Source organism: Cydia strobilella, chromosome 23 (assembly GCF_947568885.1).
Source record: "Cydia strobilella chromosome 23, ilCydStro3.1, whole genome shotgun sequence".
Taxonomy (NCBI): Eukaryota; Metazoa; Arthropoda; class Insecta; order Lepidoptera; family Tortricidae; genus Cydia; species Cydia strobilella.
This window is the reverse complement of record NC_086063.1, coordinates 4,519,806-4,534,633: the sequence shown is the minus strand read 5'-3', so window position 1 is coordinate 4,534,633 and position 14,828 is coordinate 4,519,806. Positions and strand designations below refer to the sequence as shown.

At 40.6% G+C, this 14,828-nt stretch overlaps 1 protein-coding gene across 1 annotated transcript in view; it reads left to right on the top strand.

Annotated features, from left to right (window-relative positions):
• Positions 1 to 2,017: 2,017 nt before the first annotated feature.
• The window catches only part of LOC134751812 (uncharacterized), a 48,062-nt gene continuing 35,251 nt past the window's right edge, over positions 2,018 to 14,828 (top strand). The window contains exons 1-4 of the mRNA XM_063687298.1: positions 2,018 to 2,202; positions 2,287 to 2,493; positions 3,923 to 4,060; positions 7,857 to 9,561. Coding sequence (XP_063543368.1) covers positions 2,170 to 2,202; positions 2,287 to 2,493; positions 3,923 to 4,060; positions 7,857 to 9,561 — 2,083 coding nt within the window. The 5' untranslated portion in view covers positions 2,018 to 2,169. The remainder of the gene's footprint in view (positions 2,203 to 2,286; positions 2,494 to 3,922; positions 4,061 to 7,856; positions 9,562 to 14,828) is intronic.

Sequence of the window (14,828 nt, the reverse complement as noted above, 5' to 3'; positions counted from 1 at the left end):
TTGTACCACCTGCGCGAATTATAGGAGGTATTTCATTGTTTATACGCCTAAAAAGAACGGCCCATTGACATTTTACTTAACAATTTTTTAATACTGTCAAACAAGCTAACTTTGCCTCCAGGGTAATCGCCCCAACGTGATATCAAATATTGGGGTAATTTTTACCAATATGGTATCCCCACGTTTATGACGTCATCTATTTCTATCCCTTACGGGCGCACGCGTATAGCTGGTCTATGTAATGCTAGGTCTATGTTGCAAACCTTGAACAAAAAAAAAAAGAATTATATTCATAGACCTAGCATTACATAGACCAGCTATACGCGTGCGCCCGTAAGGGATAGACATAGATGACGTCATAAACGTGGGGATACCATATTGGTAAAAATTACCCCAATATTTGATATCACGTTGGGGCGATTACCCTGGAGGCAAAGTTAGCTTGTTTGACGGTATTAAAAAATTGTTAAATAAAATGTCAATGGGCCGCTCTTTTTAGGCGTATGAACAATGAAATACCTCCTATAATTCGCGCAGGTGGTACAAAACTAAACATGTTTAGTAAATAAAATGTATTATGGGTTTTAATTTAAAGAAATCACAAATCGCAATCACACCAATTAATGTACACCACATTTAATCTTCACAACATTTGTTTATTTATTTTTTGGAATTAGAAGTACGAAAAAACTTCGAGGTCAAAATTACCCATAAATATATGATATTTTCATCTGGTATCCCTAACATGATTGTTATGCAGCTAAATTAAGACGAAGTTAAAAATGGCTGACCTCAGACTCCTACCTACCTACGTAATTTGGGCGGATAATTTTACAAACAATGTTTTGTTAATTTGCGTAAATAATTGTGATATTTTTATTGAAATCGTTTGATTCTACATTGCTTTGAGTGTAACGTAATTTTACGATGTTATTCTCACATATTGCGTTAAGAGGAAGGTGTAAAATACCGTACTTACGTGTGAAAGGTTATGATCTCATATTTTTGCTCAGAGCGGCTATTACAGCCGATTACAGAACAATTCACCAGTATTTTATCAAAGTTCAAGCATTCAAAACGCTATCCATCACTATATTTCATAAGAGAAAGCACAATTTCATACAAAACAACGATAATTAAACAAGCAACGAACAAACATGACATGTCACGTACTTATTTGTTTGCCACAACCTCGGTTGTGGCAGCGGTGGAAAAGTGAAACTATGACAAGGACAAACAATAATAGCGCTTTCTCTGCTACTCCTACTGAAAGATACATAAGACTATCCCGTTCGGTCATTTTCCCCCACCACTCATGACCGATCCAGTTATACTAGATTCATGATTATATTATAATCTGTGGAGCTTCGAAAACTTTGAAGTCCGTTTACATTCGCGTGCGAGCCACGAGCCGAGCCGCGAGCCGCGTCACGGGACGCGAGTGTAAAGGTCCCTCCACACTCATGCGCGAATCGCGGCTTCGCGCCGTGATTCACGCATGAGTGTGGAGGGCCCTTAAGTGAACGGTGGGCTCGTGATTCTAGGGTAGAGGGAGGTAGGAAGGAAGACGAGCCACGAGCCTACACCGTTTACACTCGCGTCTCGGCTCGTGGCTCGCAAGCGAATGTAAACCGGACCGGACTAGATGATTGTTTTTTATATTTGTAACACACCAACGCACCGCACCAAGGTCATTGTGCGACGCACACATAAGTAAGAGCGAGAAAGAGATATCGCTTGACGTTGTTGTGATATTTCAACTAAAATTCACCCAATGAGGGCTATCGTTTTTTTGCTCACCAGTTGGCGCCTCTGTTGATGGTGGTCCAAAAGACTATAGAAAAGCTGTCAGTCATTGAACTGACAAGTGAAATTTGACATTTCGAACTATGGAAAAGACCACCATCTACACTAGCGCCCCTAGCGGCGAATTCATACGCGTTAGCCCTCATTCCGATTTTTCGATTTTAAAGCGCTGTCAGTGTCAAATTCAAGCGTTCTGTTCTGTGGAGGTTCTGTGACATTCTGTCAGCAAATTGCAAATGGAGGATGGAGAAAGTTTCTCTTTATTTTTAGCAATTTCTGTTATTTCTGTGAAATTACTGATTGCGCCACGAGTAGGAGTTAAGCCAGTTTCCATTCTGTTAATGGAAATATTCGACTAACAAGATGTTATTAACTATACACAACCTGCCGAGTTCTGTAAGTCGTACTCCATGCTATTGTATTTGCTTTTTGATACAATACATTCAATCGACGTCTGTTAATATTGTTTTTCTTTCGCAGACCCGTTACGCGGATGTAAAAAGCTTACTGAAGGATAAATGCGGTCTGACGGAAGTTATTGTAGACAATTTGGTTAATGAGGGTAAAAGCAAGAAAGTCACCGTGGGACTGGCGACTGAAGATGATGGCGCGTTTGTGGTCAGAAAACTCAACGGGTTGTTCATCAATGGGCAGCAGCTGTACATTGAGGACAAGAGGCGACCCACGGTAATATTTATTTTCAGACCATTTAGCATATTACATTCAATAGTGATTGACTGTTCAACATTATCTAATGTTTCATGTAATGCCATCATAGCGTGTGGGTACTTTTTTATAATACGTCATCGTCATAGCTTTTGTAGGAATAGGGACTGAAACATAGACTATACACTGAGGTTAAAAGAGAAACAAACGAAGAAAGGCAGAAAGTTTACAAGGTGACCCACAATAATATTTATTTTAATTGATTTTTAGGGTTCCGTACCCCAAGGGTAAAAACGGGACCCTATTACTAAGACTCCACTGTCCGTCTGTCTGTCACCAGGCTGCATCTCATGAACCGTAATAGCTAGACAGTTGAAATTTTTACAGATGAAATATTTCTGTTGCCGCTATAACAACAAATACTAAAAACAGAATAAAGTAAATATTTAAGTCCCATACAACAAACGTGATTTTTTGCCGTTTTTTGCGTAATGGTACGGAACCCTTCGTGCGCGAGTCCGACTCGCACATGGCCGTTTTTTTATTTTCTCAATTCTAAAACAAAACAATCGTTTCTGGAACTTAGGCGGATCCTGTGCGTATGAGGCGTTTCATGGCCCTCAGGTAAATTTTACAAGCTTTTATTTAACTTGCAATGTACCTATGTAAATATGTATGTAGCATGTTTGTAAGGGTCAAATCTTGCAAGTAAAATTTGACCCACTTCCTGTTTTCCGATGAAGCTGAAAATTTGCATACATATGCAAAATAATGCAAAATGTAGTAGTAGTTAAGTAACTAACGTAGTCATAAGCCAAACTAACAATTGTATGGATAAAATTTATCTGAAATAAAGAATTAATAATAATATGTAAGTTGGGTGACAATGTCTCAATAGTGATGTCTCAGGCCAACGTTAGTCAGGCCAGAGCGGTGCGGGCGCTGCGGAACAACCAGTCCGACATCGTCAATGCCTACATGGAGCTGACGATGTAGTCACAATATAATTACGTTTGGCGACTCTCGCGATTGTATATAGGCTATTTACTGAAATAAACTATTACATTTAAAAATAATAATAATATTATGGTATCATCAAGCTGATCTGATGATGGAGACAGGAGGTGGTCATAGGAACTCTGTGATAAAACAATGCTACCTGATAGTGTTTGAGGGTTTTAGAATTGTCTCGATGAGTATTAGTTGCCTGTGGAAAGAAAAGTACAGTGAAAAATTAAATTGTTGCTAAAAACTTATTACTTAATAAGCTTGGTGTACAAAAAATTGTCATCATCATCATAACTTAAGAGCTCTTGCTGATGGAGTAATTGCCAATCTTTTCTTTCATGTGCCAGTTTTTTTATTGTATAATTTCAAAATTTGATGGCATTGTTTCTAAATCATATCTCTATATATAATATGTATTTAGTTTTATACTGTTTGTTCATAGGCTGATCAACCGTACCGCCCCAGTGGCCTTGACCCTGTGCAGCCTGACACCATGATGCAACCTGTAATGGCACCTGTTGTTCCGTCATGGAACCAGACTGTATCCATGCCTTACATGCAGCCAATGCCGGTTGATCAAGTAAGTGGTATATGCAGTGCCGGCCCGAGTCCTCCTTCGAGGGTAGAGCGAAATCGGGTTTTGGCGCCCTTCGTTGAAGCTTTTTACCCAAAAGCAAAACGAACCGTATTTTGGGCCCGCGTCACACTCGCGTCTTTTAAAACTATTTTTTTTTTTCATATTTGCCATTTTGGCGCCCCCCTTGCCATCCGGCGCCTAGAGCGGCCGCTCCACTCGCTCTACCCTAGATCCTTCCCTGGGTATATGTTTAAATTATAATTGGTGAACCAGTAAATGTGCTGGCAACAAGTAATTGGAAATAAATAAGTTGGTTTTATAGATGTATTCAGTCAGATGGACTACTTTGCTTGCTATTGCACTGCAGCAAGCCTACAATCTTTCCATTACAAGGTTCCGGCTCAATGTATTTAAGCGGAATAGATTTGATATCATCAGTAGATTATCTTGCATATGTCTCAAATTAAAAGTGGCATGTGGTTCCCAGGAAACCTTATATGTGACATTTTCAACTAAACCCACAACCCCAGACGACACTTACTATCTAACCGCGTAGTGAAAGTGTGGAATAGTTTGCCTGAGTCAGTGATCAGTGCACCCTCGATAAACTCTTCTAAAAACAAACTCGATGAACACTTTTGAAGACTACAAAACACAAGTGGACATTGATGTGCACGTATTAGCTTTAAGCTGCCTGTGCATTTACACATAATAATAATAATAAAAGGTATCTCAAAGGTATTGTTTCAAATTTAAGCTTTATGGAAATAGTGCCTTATTGACAACCGACAATAAGTACTATTTTGGTTGAAAATGGCACAGATTGCCACAACATCAGCAGATCCAGATCTGAATGATGAATAATCCCGTTGTGAGAGAATGATCTGGAAACAAGCAGATCACATTCTTATTAGTTGGATTCCTTGGAAATAGTGCTGTAGTTTTTATAAGGATACTTAATATCCTTTTCTGTACTCTATTTTAGCTAATTTTCAACTTCATGTGGATATGATGGATGGTTAGAAATTGACACAGTCAGTTTCCGTAGTAAGACGCTGCTTAATATACTGTACTGTGTAAACTGTGCAATTTGGTTATAAGTGTTATAACTAAATGGAATTCTCTCCTCCCTCTCCCTTACATAAATTAATGTATCATTGGATAACAGCTTTGCTGCGGCAAGCTTTAGTGTAACTTGTGATAAGCATACTTTGCATGGGGTCTTTCGATCCCATCCCGCAGTGAGTGTGTTAAACAACCTCCGAGTAGGAGTGGATGGTTTTTTTGGAGAATTCTGAAAGCCATGAACCTGAAAGTTGAAGAATTTTTTAAAAATTGACGTACAAAAGTTGTTTTTTCCAAGGAGCCAAATATTGCATAAAAACTATTAAAGGGTGTGTAATGGACATAGATTTACAAGCACATTTCTGGAAGCTATTGCTTGGCCAGTAGAAAGCTGGTTGTCTATGGGAAAGTTGCTTACTTGCTTGTTCATTTTTACGGTAAAGTAAGCCAAAGTTGCCCTAGAACCTCAGAATTATATTCTCATGGTTACACACCAATGACTTGACAAGTCTCTTGTCTAAAGGCAGAAAGCAATAGGCAACCCATCCATTTTATGCCAGGCATCTCTTGAAATAAACTGCGACCTAACAATAAAGGTGTAATTACTCTGCCTTTTGCTATGCTATGCCTGTGGGTACGCTTCATATTGCTACGCAAGGATGGATTGTGTCGAGTGTAGTAAGTGCCAAGCATAAGCCACATTGAGTTTTTCAGCCTTTACTTGTGGGTTGAAGAATGACAAACTTTATGACATCTGCAAAACGTAAGCAGCACCGACCCAACGATAACAACCGTATAAAAACCGTAACGATATCGCTTGAGGAAATTCCGTCAACCACCTTTCCCGCACCAGGCGTGTCTCACTCCGCGATTACGTCGCGTCGTAACAAGTACCTGCGGCCGCCTCAATTTTGAGGTTTTGCCATAGTAATTGCCGCACACCGCTATGGAACGGACGCCTGCACGCGCTTGCGCCGCCTTGCGCGTAGCAGTCGCGTTTTGTTAGGGAGTGAATCTTCTGTACCTAGTACTATTATATATTATGTGCCCGCACTTAACTGCGTAGAAAAATGGATGCATAACCCTTGGCTGTAGCAACGAAGGGGAATCTCGCCACTCCAAATGGTTGCCTGTGTCAAGTTTAGTCTATAAATTTGTCAGTACGGTAAATCACGACCCTCTGTCCTGACTTGGATCCTCACTTCGGTTTAATGCGACCATTATCGTCTGCCACAAACAAGCAGGCTGTGAATTGAGTACCTGTTTTCTATCTTAGAGGTCTGCACACTAGCTCTTTTGGTGATAGGTTATCTGTCTTTTGTTATATACGTTAATACGAAAAAAAAAACTTACCACTAATTGGTACCTATATCTAAACTATCAGTATTTTAGGTATAAACAAAGTTGGTAGGAAAATGACCGATGCAAAGTGCAGCACTAAGCAGTCCCTATGTAGCACACATTGAGCGGTGCAAACAGCGGCGGGGGCGATTGAGCAACGTATGTAAACCGAAAGACCATTCGATTGCGAAGAGACGCGGAGCAAAATAATATGGTACTGTACGAATACGTGTAGCCTTGTGATCGCCCTTATCGATTTGAAATCGGTTTTGCGTGAACATTGAACTATTATTACTAACATAGAGAACCGGCACAGAGAACCAGTATTTTGCGCCGTGAGTTGCTACCGTTTTGGCATCAAACCATAGAAGCGGAGCGTGAATCTCGTAAGCACCATGCATTTTACGGCGCTTACGACGTTTTGGTCGCGTGGTACAGGTTGTGATTGCGACAATTTCATTGTTTGGTATGTCGTCTCTATAGTAATAATAACTACTGAGTTATTGTTACTAAACGCCCACTGGTGCCTGAACGATCATTAACACGTTCCCCGGCGGTAACCGCTATAGCCGTACTTGCAAATTGAATGTGATTTATCAGTAAATCCCGCCGGCGAACGTGTTCACACATTAGCCTAGGCTAATGCTACAAAAAAATAAAAAGATTATATGTGACAATTTTGACATGAGACCTTTAACATCTTGACAGACGATTTAAGCACTTGAGGTATGATATATGTACGCGAGGGACAACGTCTCTCGTGGCTGTATAATCCAATGCACAGCATTTGAGACCGTATTTGTGGCAGCTGAAGTAGGAGGCCATGTCGGCAGACACTTCTGGAGGATTGTGCCTCTTTGCACTTTGTAGGTCTTGGAACCAGGCATTGTTGCGGATTTCGCGAACATTCGTAATGGTACTCCTCCATCCATCGCGATCTGACGCGAGCTCCTCCCACGTGTCCCTATCGATGACAAAAGCGATCATATCGTGTTTCACGCAGTCTTTAAAACGCAGTAAGGGATGATTTTATTGTAGCAGAGGCCGTTATTTCTTAACTATTCATTTTACCGTGTGATGATAAGTTATTGATTATACTGAAAGATGTGGGTGGTCTGCTACGTCTTTAATTCCCAGATATCCTTCATACAGTTTCCTACCCTAAGTGACATCCCAAAAACGACATAATTAGCTTGTACTTTCTCGCTGGCGCGCGTTTCTTCTGTAAAATGGGCATATACTTCAGGCCTCCGTTTTCTTTTTAGCCAGCAATAGCGATATGTGCAAGTCCATTACACACACTAAAAAAACGAGGATGTCCTTCATGCTGCGCCCATGATTATATAATACTTGGGCTCGTATTTATTTATATTTCTAACAACTTTGTCCACAGACCTTAGCTTATACGGGCTATGTCGGCGTTCCTCAGGCGATGCTTTATGCGGAACCCAACCCAGTATCTGCTCAAGTTCCTGGGTACTCGGGGTACCAGGCTGAAGCGTACGCTCCTAATAAAGTGCCGAGAAACCAGGAGCACGGTGATTGGGGTAGGAACTCGAGAGAACAACCTCCCGAAACGTTCCAAAACAAGGATAGAAAACGTCGTCATTCTCCCGAAAGACCAGCGGCTGGTAGCAAAAGATCATCCAGACTTGACAACTTTAACAAGTCGAAGAATCGTCGAGAGCCTTCTCCACTTCGAAAACAATGGGCAGACGAGAATCGCGTTTTTCAGGAGCAGTTCCCTCGTCAGAACCAAAACGTTGAACCCCAATATCAACCCAGAGAGCCCAATCCTGACTACCGACAACCAGATCCGATATGGGAACAACAGCCACGATGGGACGAGCCAAAACCTCACGCCGAATGCGAGCAACAGTGGGGCAACGATAATCGGGGCTGGGAACCACAACCTGGTAAAGCGTGGGATGATCAACCTCAATGGCGTGAAGAACCCAGGCAATGGGACAACCAACCGAAACCGCAATGGGATAGCCCACCGAAACCGCAATGGGATAACCGAGCCCAACCGAAACGGGATAACCAACCCAAACCGCAAAGGAATAACCAACCCAAACCGCATTGGGAAAACCAACCCAAACCGCAATGGGATAGTCCGCAGAAACCGCATTGGGATAACCAACCAAAACCGCAATGGGATAGCCCACAGAAACCCCATTGGGATAACCAACCGAAACCACAATGGAAAGATCAAGTACCCGTGGATAACATTCGGTCAGAATGGTACGATCACCTAGCGGCTAGCGACGCACCGCGTGGAAATGGTCAAGAGTTTCAACCGCGGGATCATGGTCGCAACAGGGACTCCCGGCCCCGAAACAAAAACTTTGACGAACCAATCAGCGATCCCGTTTGGACCAGAGAGCCCGAGAATTCCTTTACTCCTTCAGGCAGGCAATCAAGACCTGCGGAAGAATCACGAAGGAACCGGCCAAGATCCAAAAACGGACGCCAAGGGGGTGATTGGTCTGACGACAGGCCGGTCGCACCCCGAGACCGCTCGGGTGGCCGCCAGAAGCCCGACTACGGGAAATCGAAGGAATATCCTTCTAGGGAGTTCAAAAGGCAGGCGAGACCCGAACAAGGCCCGCCTAAGGCCGCACCGAAACACGAAAGAAACGAAGCGTACAGCGCTAATACGAATAAGAATACTTTTGTTAAAGCGAATAAAACGTATCCGCCCGTGTCCGAGCGACCGGTTAATAAGCCTGTTGGTGTTGAGGTGCGCTTAGATAAAAATAAGCCCCAAACTCTTCGCTCAATGATAAATAAAGACCAATCAAATCGTGGCCAGGCCACTTCTTTGATCGCCAAAAAAACCATCGGTGTAGACATCGAGAAATCTTACTTTCCTGACGGGCCTCTGGAATCCTTCATTTTCAAACAATTGAAAGCGTGCATTAAATCGCGTGTAGACGTAATATTCGGCGAGGAACTGAGTGTGCATATGGCTGATGTTATTCAGCGCTATAGGGCGAAGTTTCCTTTTAAAGACGATAAAACGTTAATGGTGCAGATTCGCGAGAAAAGTACGAGGGAATATGAGGCGTTACCGCCAAAGGAGAAGAAAGATGCAGGTTAGTAAATATTCTTCATTTGCTTTTTTAGAAGATCATGTGTGGTAAGAGAAAAAAAGTTCATTATGTTTAAAACTATGGGGATTTCATACAAGTGTTTCTCTTGCCCCAATGTTTCTCTTATGCCATCTAATCTCAAGTACTTTTGTTCCAAATGTGGCTGCGCTGAAAATGGTGCCGTAGACGGACTGCAAAATGTTTTCTTGCAATCGATGCGCGGCTCATTGCAGTTTCAAAACTGTGTTGCAGCCGGAGTGGACACAAGGGGTCCGTAATTCTGTTTTGTGATCGCAGTTACAACACAAACCTCCCAATGACGCGCGACCGTATTTTGCATTCCTTCTATGGCAGCGCCAAGCACAAAACTTGAATGCTACTTTTGCGAGGGAGTTGAGACACTCGCGAGGTGGGAGGAGTGTAAGTGATGTTTGCCGTGTGGCGATTTATGCCTCGTTGTTGTTTGCTTTTACATTTTGGAACATTTAATCCAATGATTTGGTAACGATTCAGTCACAATCTCTTCCGCCGGTCTCGGTTGTCTGACGTTTGAGGGGGTATTATGCGTTCTTTCGGGCCCTGTTGTCCAGAAACAGGGAAAGGGTTCCTTAACCCTTTGATCGCCAAGGATTTCAACTGACGCGCGCGGCTACAGTCCAATGTCAACCTTCGTGCATTGCTACAAGGTTTAAAGGGTTACCTAGACTAAATAGTGGTCGCGATTTTCCCGCCGCTTCAGGATAAGTCAAGCAGGGGAAGATTTATAGCTTAAAACTGTCGTATTATAAGTATTATAACAAACGACGCCCCGTCTGACAGACAAGGTACTGGAGAGAAAGAGGCCCGACAGAACATTTAGTGTAATACCCCTTTTACACTGACCGCGTCTACACTCCACTCGTTCCATATTATTTATCTCGCTCCTCGGAGACGCAAAACACTTCGCGGCGATATGGCGTTAGCCTAATGTGATATTTATTGCGCAGTAATTGAGTCATTTTGAAATTTTGACTCAAAATCGTCAAACTCTTCATACCTTTAGTATGGGTAAACGGAGTTTAGATTGAGACGGAAGAAGAATTTGATTGAAAACTAATGAATTCATTTAATTTAGCGTTAGGTGCCGTACGTATTAGCTACGTACGAACTTCTTTGTATGCCAATCATTGTTGTGAACAATTAGTTGAATTTTGTTCCAGCTGTGATATTTGACTGAAATGAGTACTTAAACGAAAATAATAGTGGTCACCATCAGATGTATTATAGGCGGAGGAGACTATGAATGATGTCATTAACAATAAACATGTTACATATAATGTTTTGGTTGAAAACATCCGTTTGTTATCGCTTTTGTTCAGGCCATAAATGATATTAAAAAAAAAACGCTTTTGTTTGACACTTCATAAAATGTTGTTAAATTTCCAAAATATGATAATTCCTTAGCATGCATATATGTGATATTAGAAAGGTCTGTCTTAATAAAAAAATACATACTTATGTATGTGAATCGCAATGGGTTACGTTTGTTTCCCACCGTGGTATCGAAAAGTTTACACATGCGTCGTTCAAATTGCTGATGATTCACAAATTTCAGGAATACCTATTTACATTCTATTTAAATGAGAATTGTAACTTGGTAGATGTTAATAATTTCAATATACCTACATATAGTATCTCCCAAGGAGATATACAACAATTTCGACTATGTGAGGTTGCGGGTGACACTTCGGTATTCGTTAGTGTTTGAAACTAGGCGAAAAAAGTCTGAAAGACGATTTCAGAATATGTTAGCCAAGGTGAAGTCGGAGATACTGTCACAACCGGAAGTAAAATCGAGTCAAGTTTTGTTTTTCTGGTAGCTATGATTAGTTTAGTGTGATTATCGAACAAGTCTAACCTGACGTAAATGATTATCATGCATTCCTTATCTTTCTAAAAATAAATAATTAAAATAAAATCAAGATCGATATTTACAGTTTTTTTTTAAACCACTAATACCTAGATTCTGGCCAACAAGCGATGAAGAGTCGTAAAAACTTACTTTTTTACATGAGTTTCAACTTGAGTCCGTAGGTCCGTACCGTTACAAACTTATGTAGGATTTCCACCGACCGGCTGGAGTCGGGACGCGCCGGAGCGTATTTTCAATGTGCTTATACATTATGTATGGCTTCTGCGATGGCGTCCGTCCGGAGCCGGTCGCGTCCGCGAGGAGCCAACCGGAGGCTTGCTGCCGTACAAATTTTAAATGCGCGCCGACACCGCCCGTTCGGTGGGAATACTGGGAATCGTGCAGTCAAGGGCATAAATATATATACATTCCCAAAGTTTCAAAAATATGTGTACGCTCTTACACCTTAGACAATAAAGTCGTGTTCATATATTTTTGAGGCATTTGGCTATACCTCCCACGATGACTGTACCTTACACGTGAAGCAATTTAAAACATAGTTTTTATTGTTTTATGTTTTGTACATCAACCGTTTCCCCGCCTCTGATCACATGCTAAACTCTGCGATAAGTGTGATTAAAGACATCAATCTGAGTACACGCTTATTTGCTATCTATGTGATATGTGATGTAAAGTTCTTGGAGAGTGAAGTATACTTACGCATAGGGCTTTAAAAAGAGGAGGAGAAGAGAAACGACCTACAATAAAATAAACACATCGAGGATACCCTTGATTGGCTTTCAACAATTTTACTTTACAACCTTCGCAAAATGCGATGCGATATTCACATAATGACGCCATTTCTTATCAATTTTGTCCACAGACGGTGGTAAAGTTGGAGAGAAACAACGATAACTGGAGCAAACACTCTAACACAAACACAGAAGATGTTTACATCCCTGCAATGTTTAAAGAGGACCCTGATGGGACTCGTAGATTTGTTGCAATAAAACTAGAGCCTGGTGCACAAACCTCCGAAAGATCGAACAATACAAAAGATGTTCAAATCCCTGGAACAAGTAAAATACAACCAGCACATGTGAAGGTAAAATTCGAACCTTGTACTTCTGATATCAAGCCAAACCTAAAAATAGAGCCCTCAAATAAGTATGAAATTAAGCCTCACTCGCAACTGCATTCTGTCTCTTTAAAAGAAGACAATCAACCTAAAATACAAAAAAAGGAACCAAACAATGAAGAACCGATCACACTGAACCGAGACAAGAAACACTTTAACAAAGTTATTATCAAAAAAGAAGATTTAAAAAAATTCAAAGAAGATTTCCAGGAAATGACTCCCGCAATACATGTTTCCGTTACTGGCCCCCGTAATAAAAAACGTTTGAAGAAGGCAAACTCAAAAGATCGTTATTCTGCTGCGAAAATGATTACCAAACAGATTATGCGAATAGGTCGAGAACACTTCAAATTAAAATACGGCGTCCCCACACCCGATCTAGAAAAACGAATCTGTTTCACGCTTGCTTCACATGTGAACTCGAGACTTAGATATTTATTTCCAATTGTACATTGGAAAATGATAGACCCCCTTTATGTTTATCAGCGATACGGAGAAATATTTGGTTTTGAAGAAAAACTGTATATTGATATACGTAAAATGTCTGTTAAGCGGCTCAACAACAAAGTTAAGCCAGAAAAGCCTAAAAAGTCTACAAGACGATTTCAGAATATGGTAGACAAGGTGAAGTTTCAGATACTGTCACAGCCGTTAGACTAAAATAGCAATTACTTATGGTTAAAATTAAAGAAGACTTTTAAGATAGTTAGACCTTAGACATAACCTATTAATTAATTAACCTCTTAAGAGTTAAAAACATTTCTTAACAAATATATTACACTACCTACATACATTATTCCGAACTAAACGTTTTAGTATTCACACATGGTCATATTGACCATCCTATGGCCAGATTACCCTGTTATTGGATGACTGTTATTTTTAATTTCACTAAGCATAGGTATGTTTTTTCCAGGTCTGTTATTAGTTTACGATTATTTTTGTTATTACTGTCAAAATATATCAATCCTTTTTTAGGTAAGCCACTTAGGTCTTAGGTAAAATTGTTTGTTTATCGAAAATTTCGTATTTAGTTAAGTTTGATTTTCTAGCAGCCATGTTTAGTGTGGTCTAACGTGATTGGTTATCGATGTGACTTTACTTTATAATCCTCATCCATTTATATATCATTCTTAGAATAAAAACGTAAGTAATAATAATAATATCATTGATCGTTTTATTACAAACACAATACCTAAATTATTTCTAGAACAAGTTAAAATTATAAATTATTATAATACCCAAATTGTCAGTCGTGTTACCTCTTTCGATAGATGGTTTCTTTGGCCGAAGTCAATGCTAGTCCTCTATTCACGTGACAGGGCGCTGGGAGATCACTTTGAGTAGTCATTTGGCGCTGGAACACTAGTAACACTACTAGACTTTCAATGCCAAATGGCGCAAACATGTAGGTCTCATCGAAGATAGCATATTTGCGCGGTTTGTTTTATTCCATCGTTGTGGCTGCAGCCGGACCTTATTGTATTAATAGAATATTGAGACTATACTTCTAATAGACCTTACAAGATGATAATACCCATTAAGTTATGTTGGTCCACAAAAGCTAACCGTATTTTTCGTTCGTCGCACAGTTGAGTCGTAATGTTAAACAAATTTTATAAAGCTACATCGCAGGCAAAAGTTTGCGTTGAGGTCGATAAGTGTGATTGAAAACGTCAGTCGGGTTGTACGCTTATTTTCCACCGACGCGGAATAAATGGCTTGAAGAGTGAAATATAGCAAATGGCTTAAAATGCTGGAAGAAGGGAGATGACCAATGACCAACAACAAAGTGAAACCACATCGAGGAAACCCTAGCTAACAACAATTTTAGTCATAGACTAGACACGGTAGACATAGACATAGACGCACTCCCAGAATGCGAATGTATTATAATTGTGAAACCATGCCACATATATTGACGCCATTTATCATCAATTTTGTCCACAGACGGTGGTAAAGGCGGAGAAAAGCAGCGGCAATAACGCCAGCAAAGAAACAGAAGATTTACTTAATAATCCTAATGTGAGGATAAAAACGGAACGATATACACCGGCTTCCGGAGGAACGAATACTAACGAGGATCAAAATGTTTGCAGTGATGTCGAACCAATCTCCATTAAAAATGAGCCACCAGACGAAATTATGCCAGCTAACTCTGAAGAAGACTTTAAACCTAAAATACCAAATGAGGAGTCTAAACAAGCCGAGCCCAAACCGATAAATACACATCACGCACAA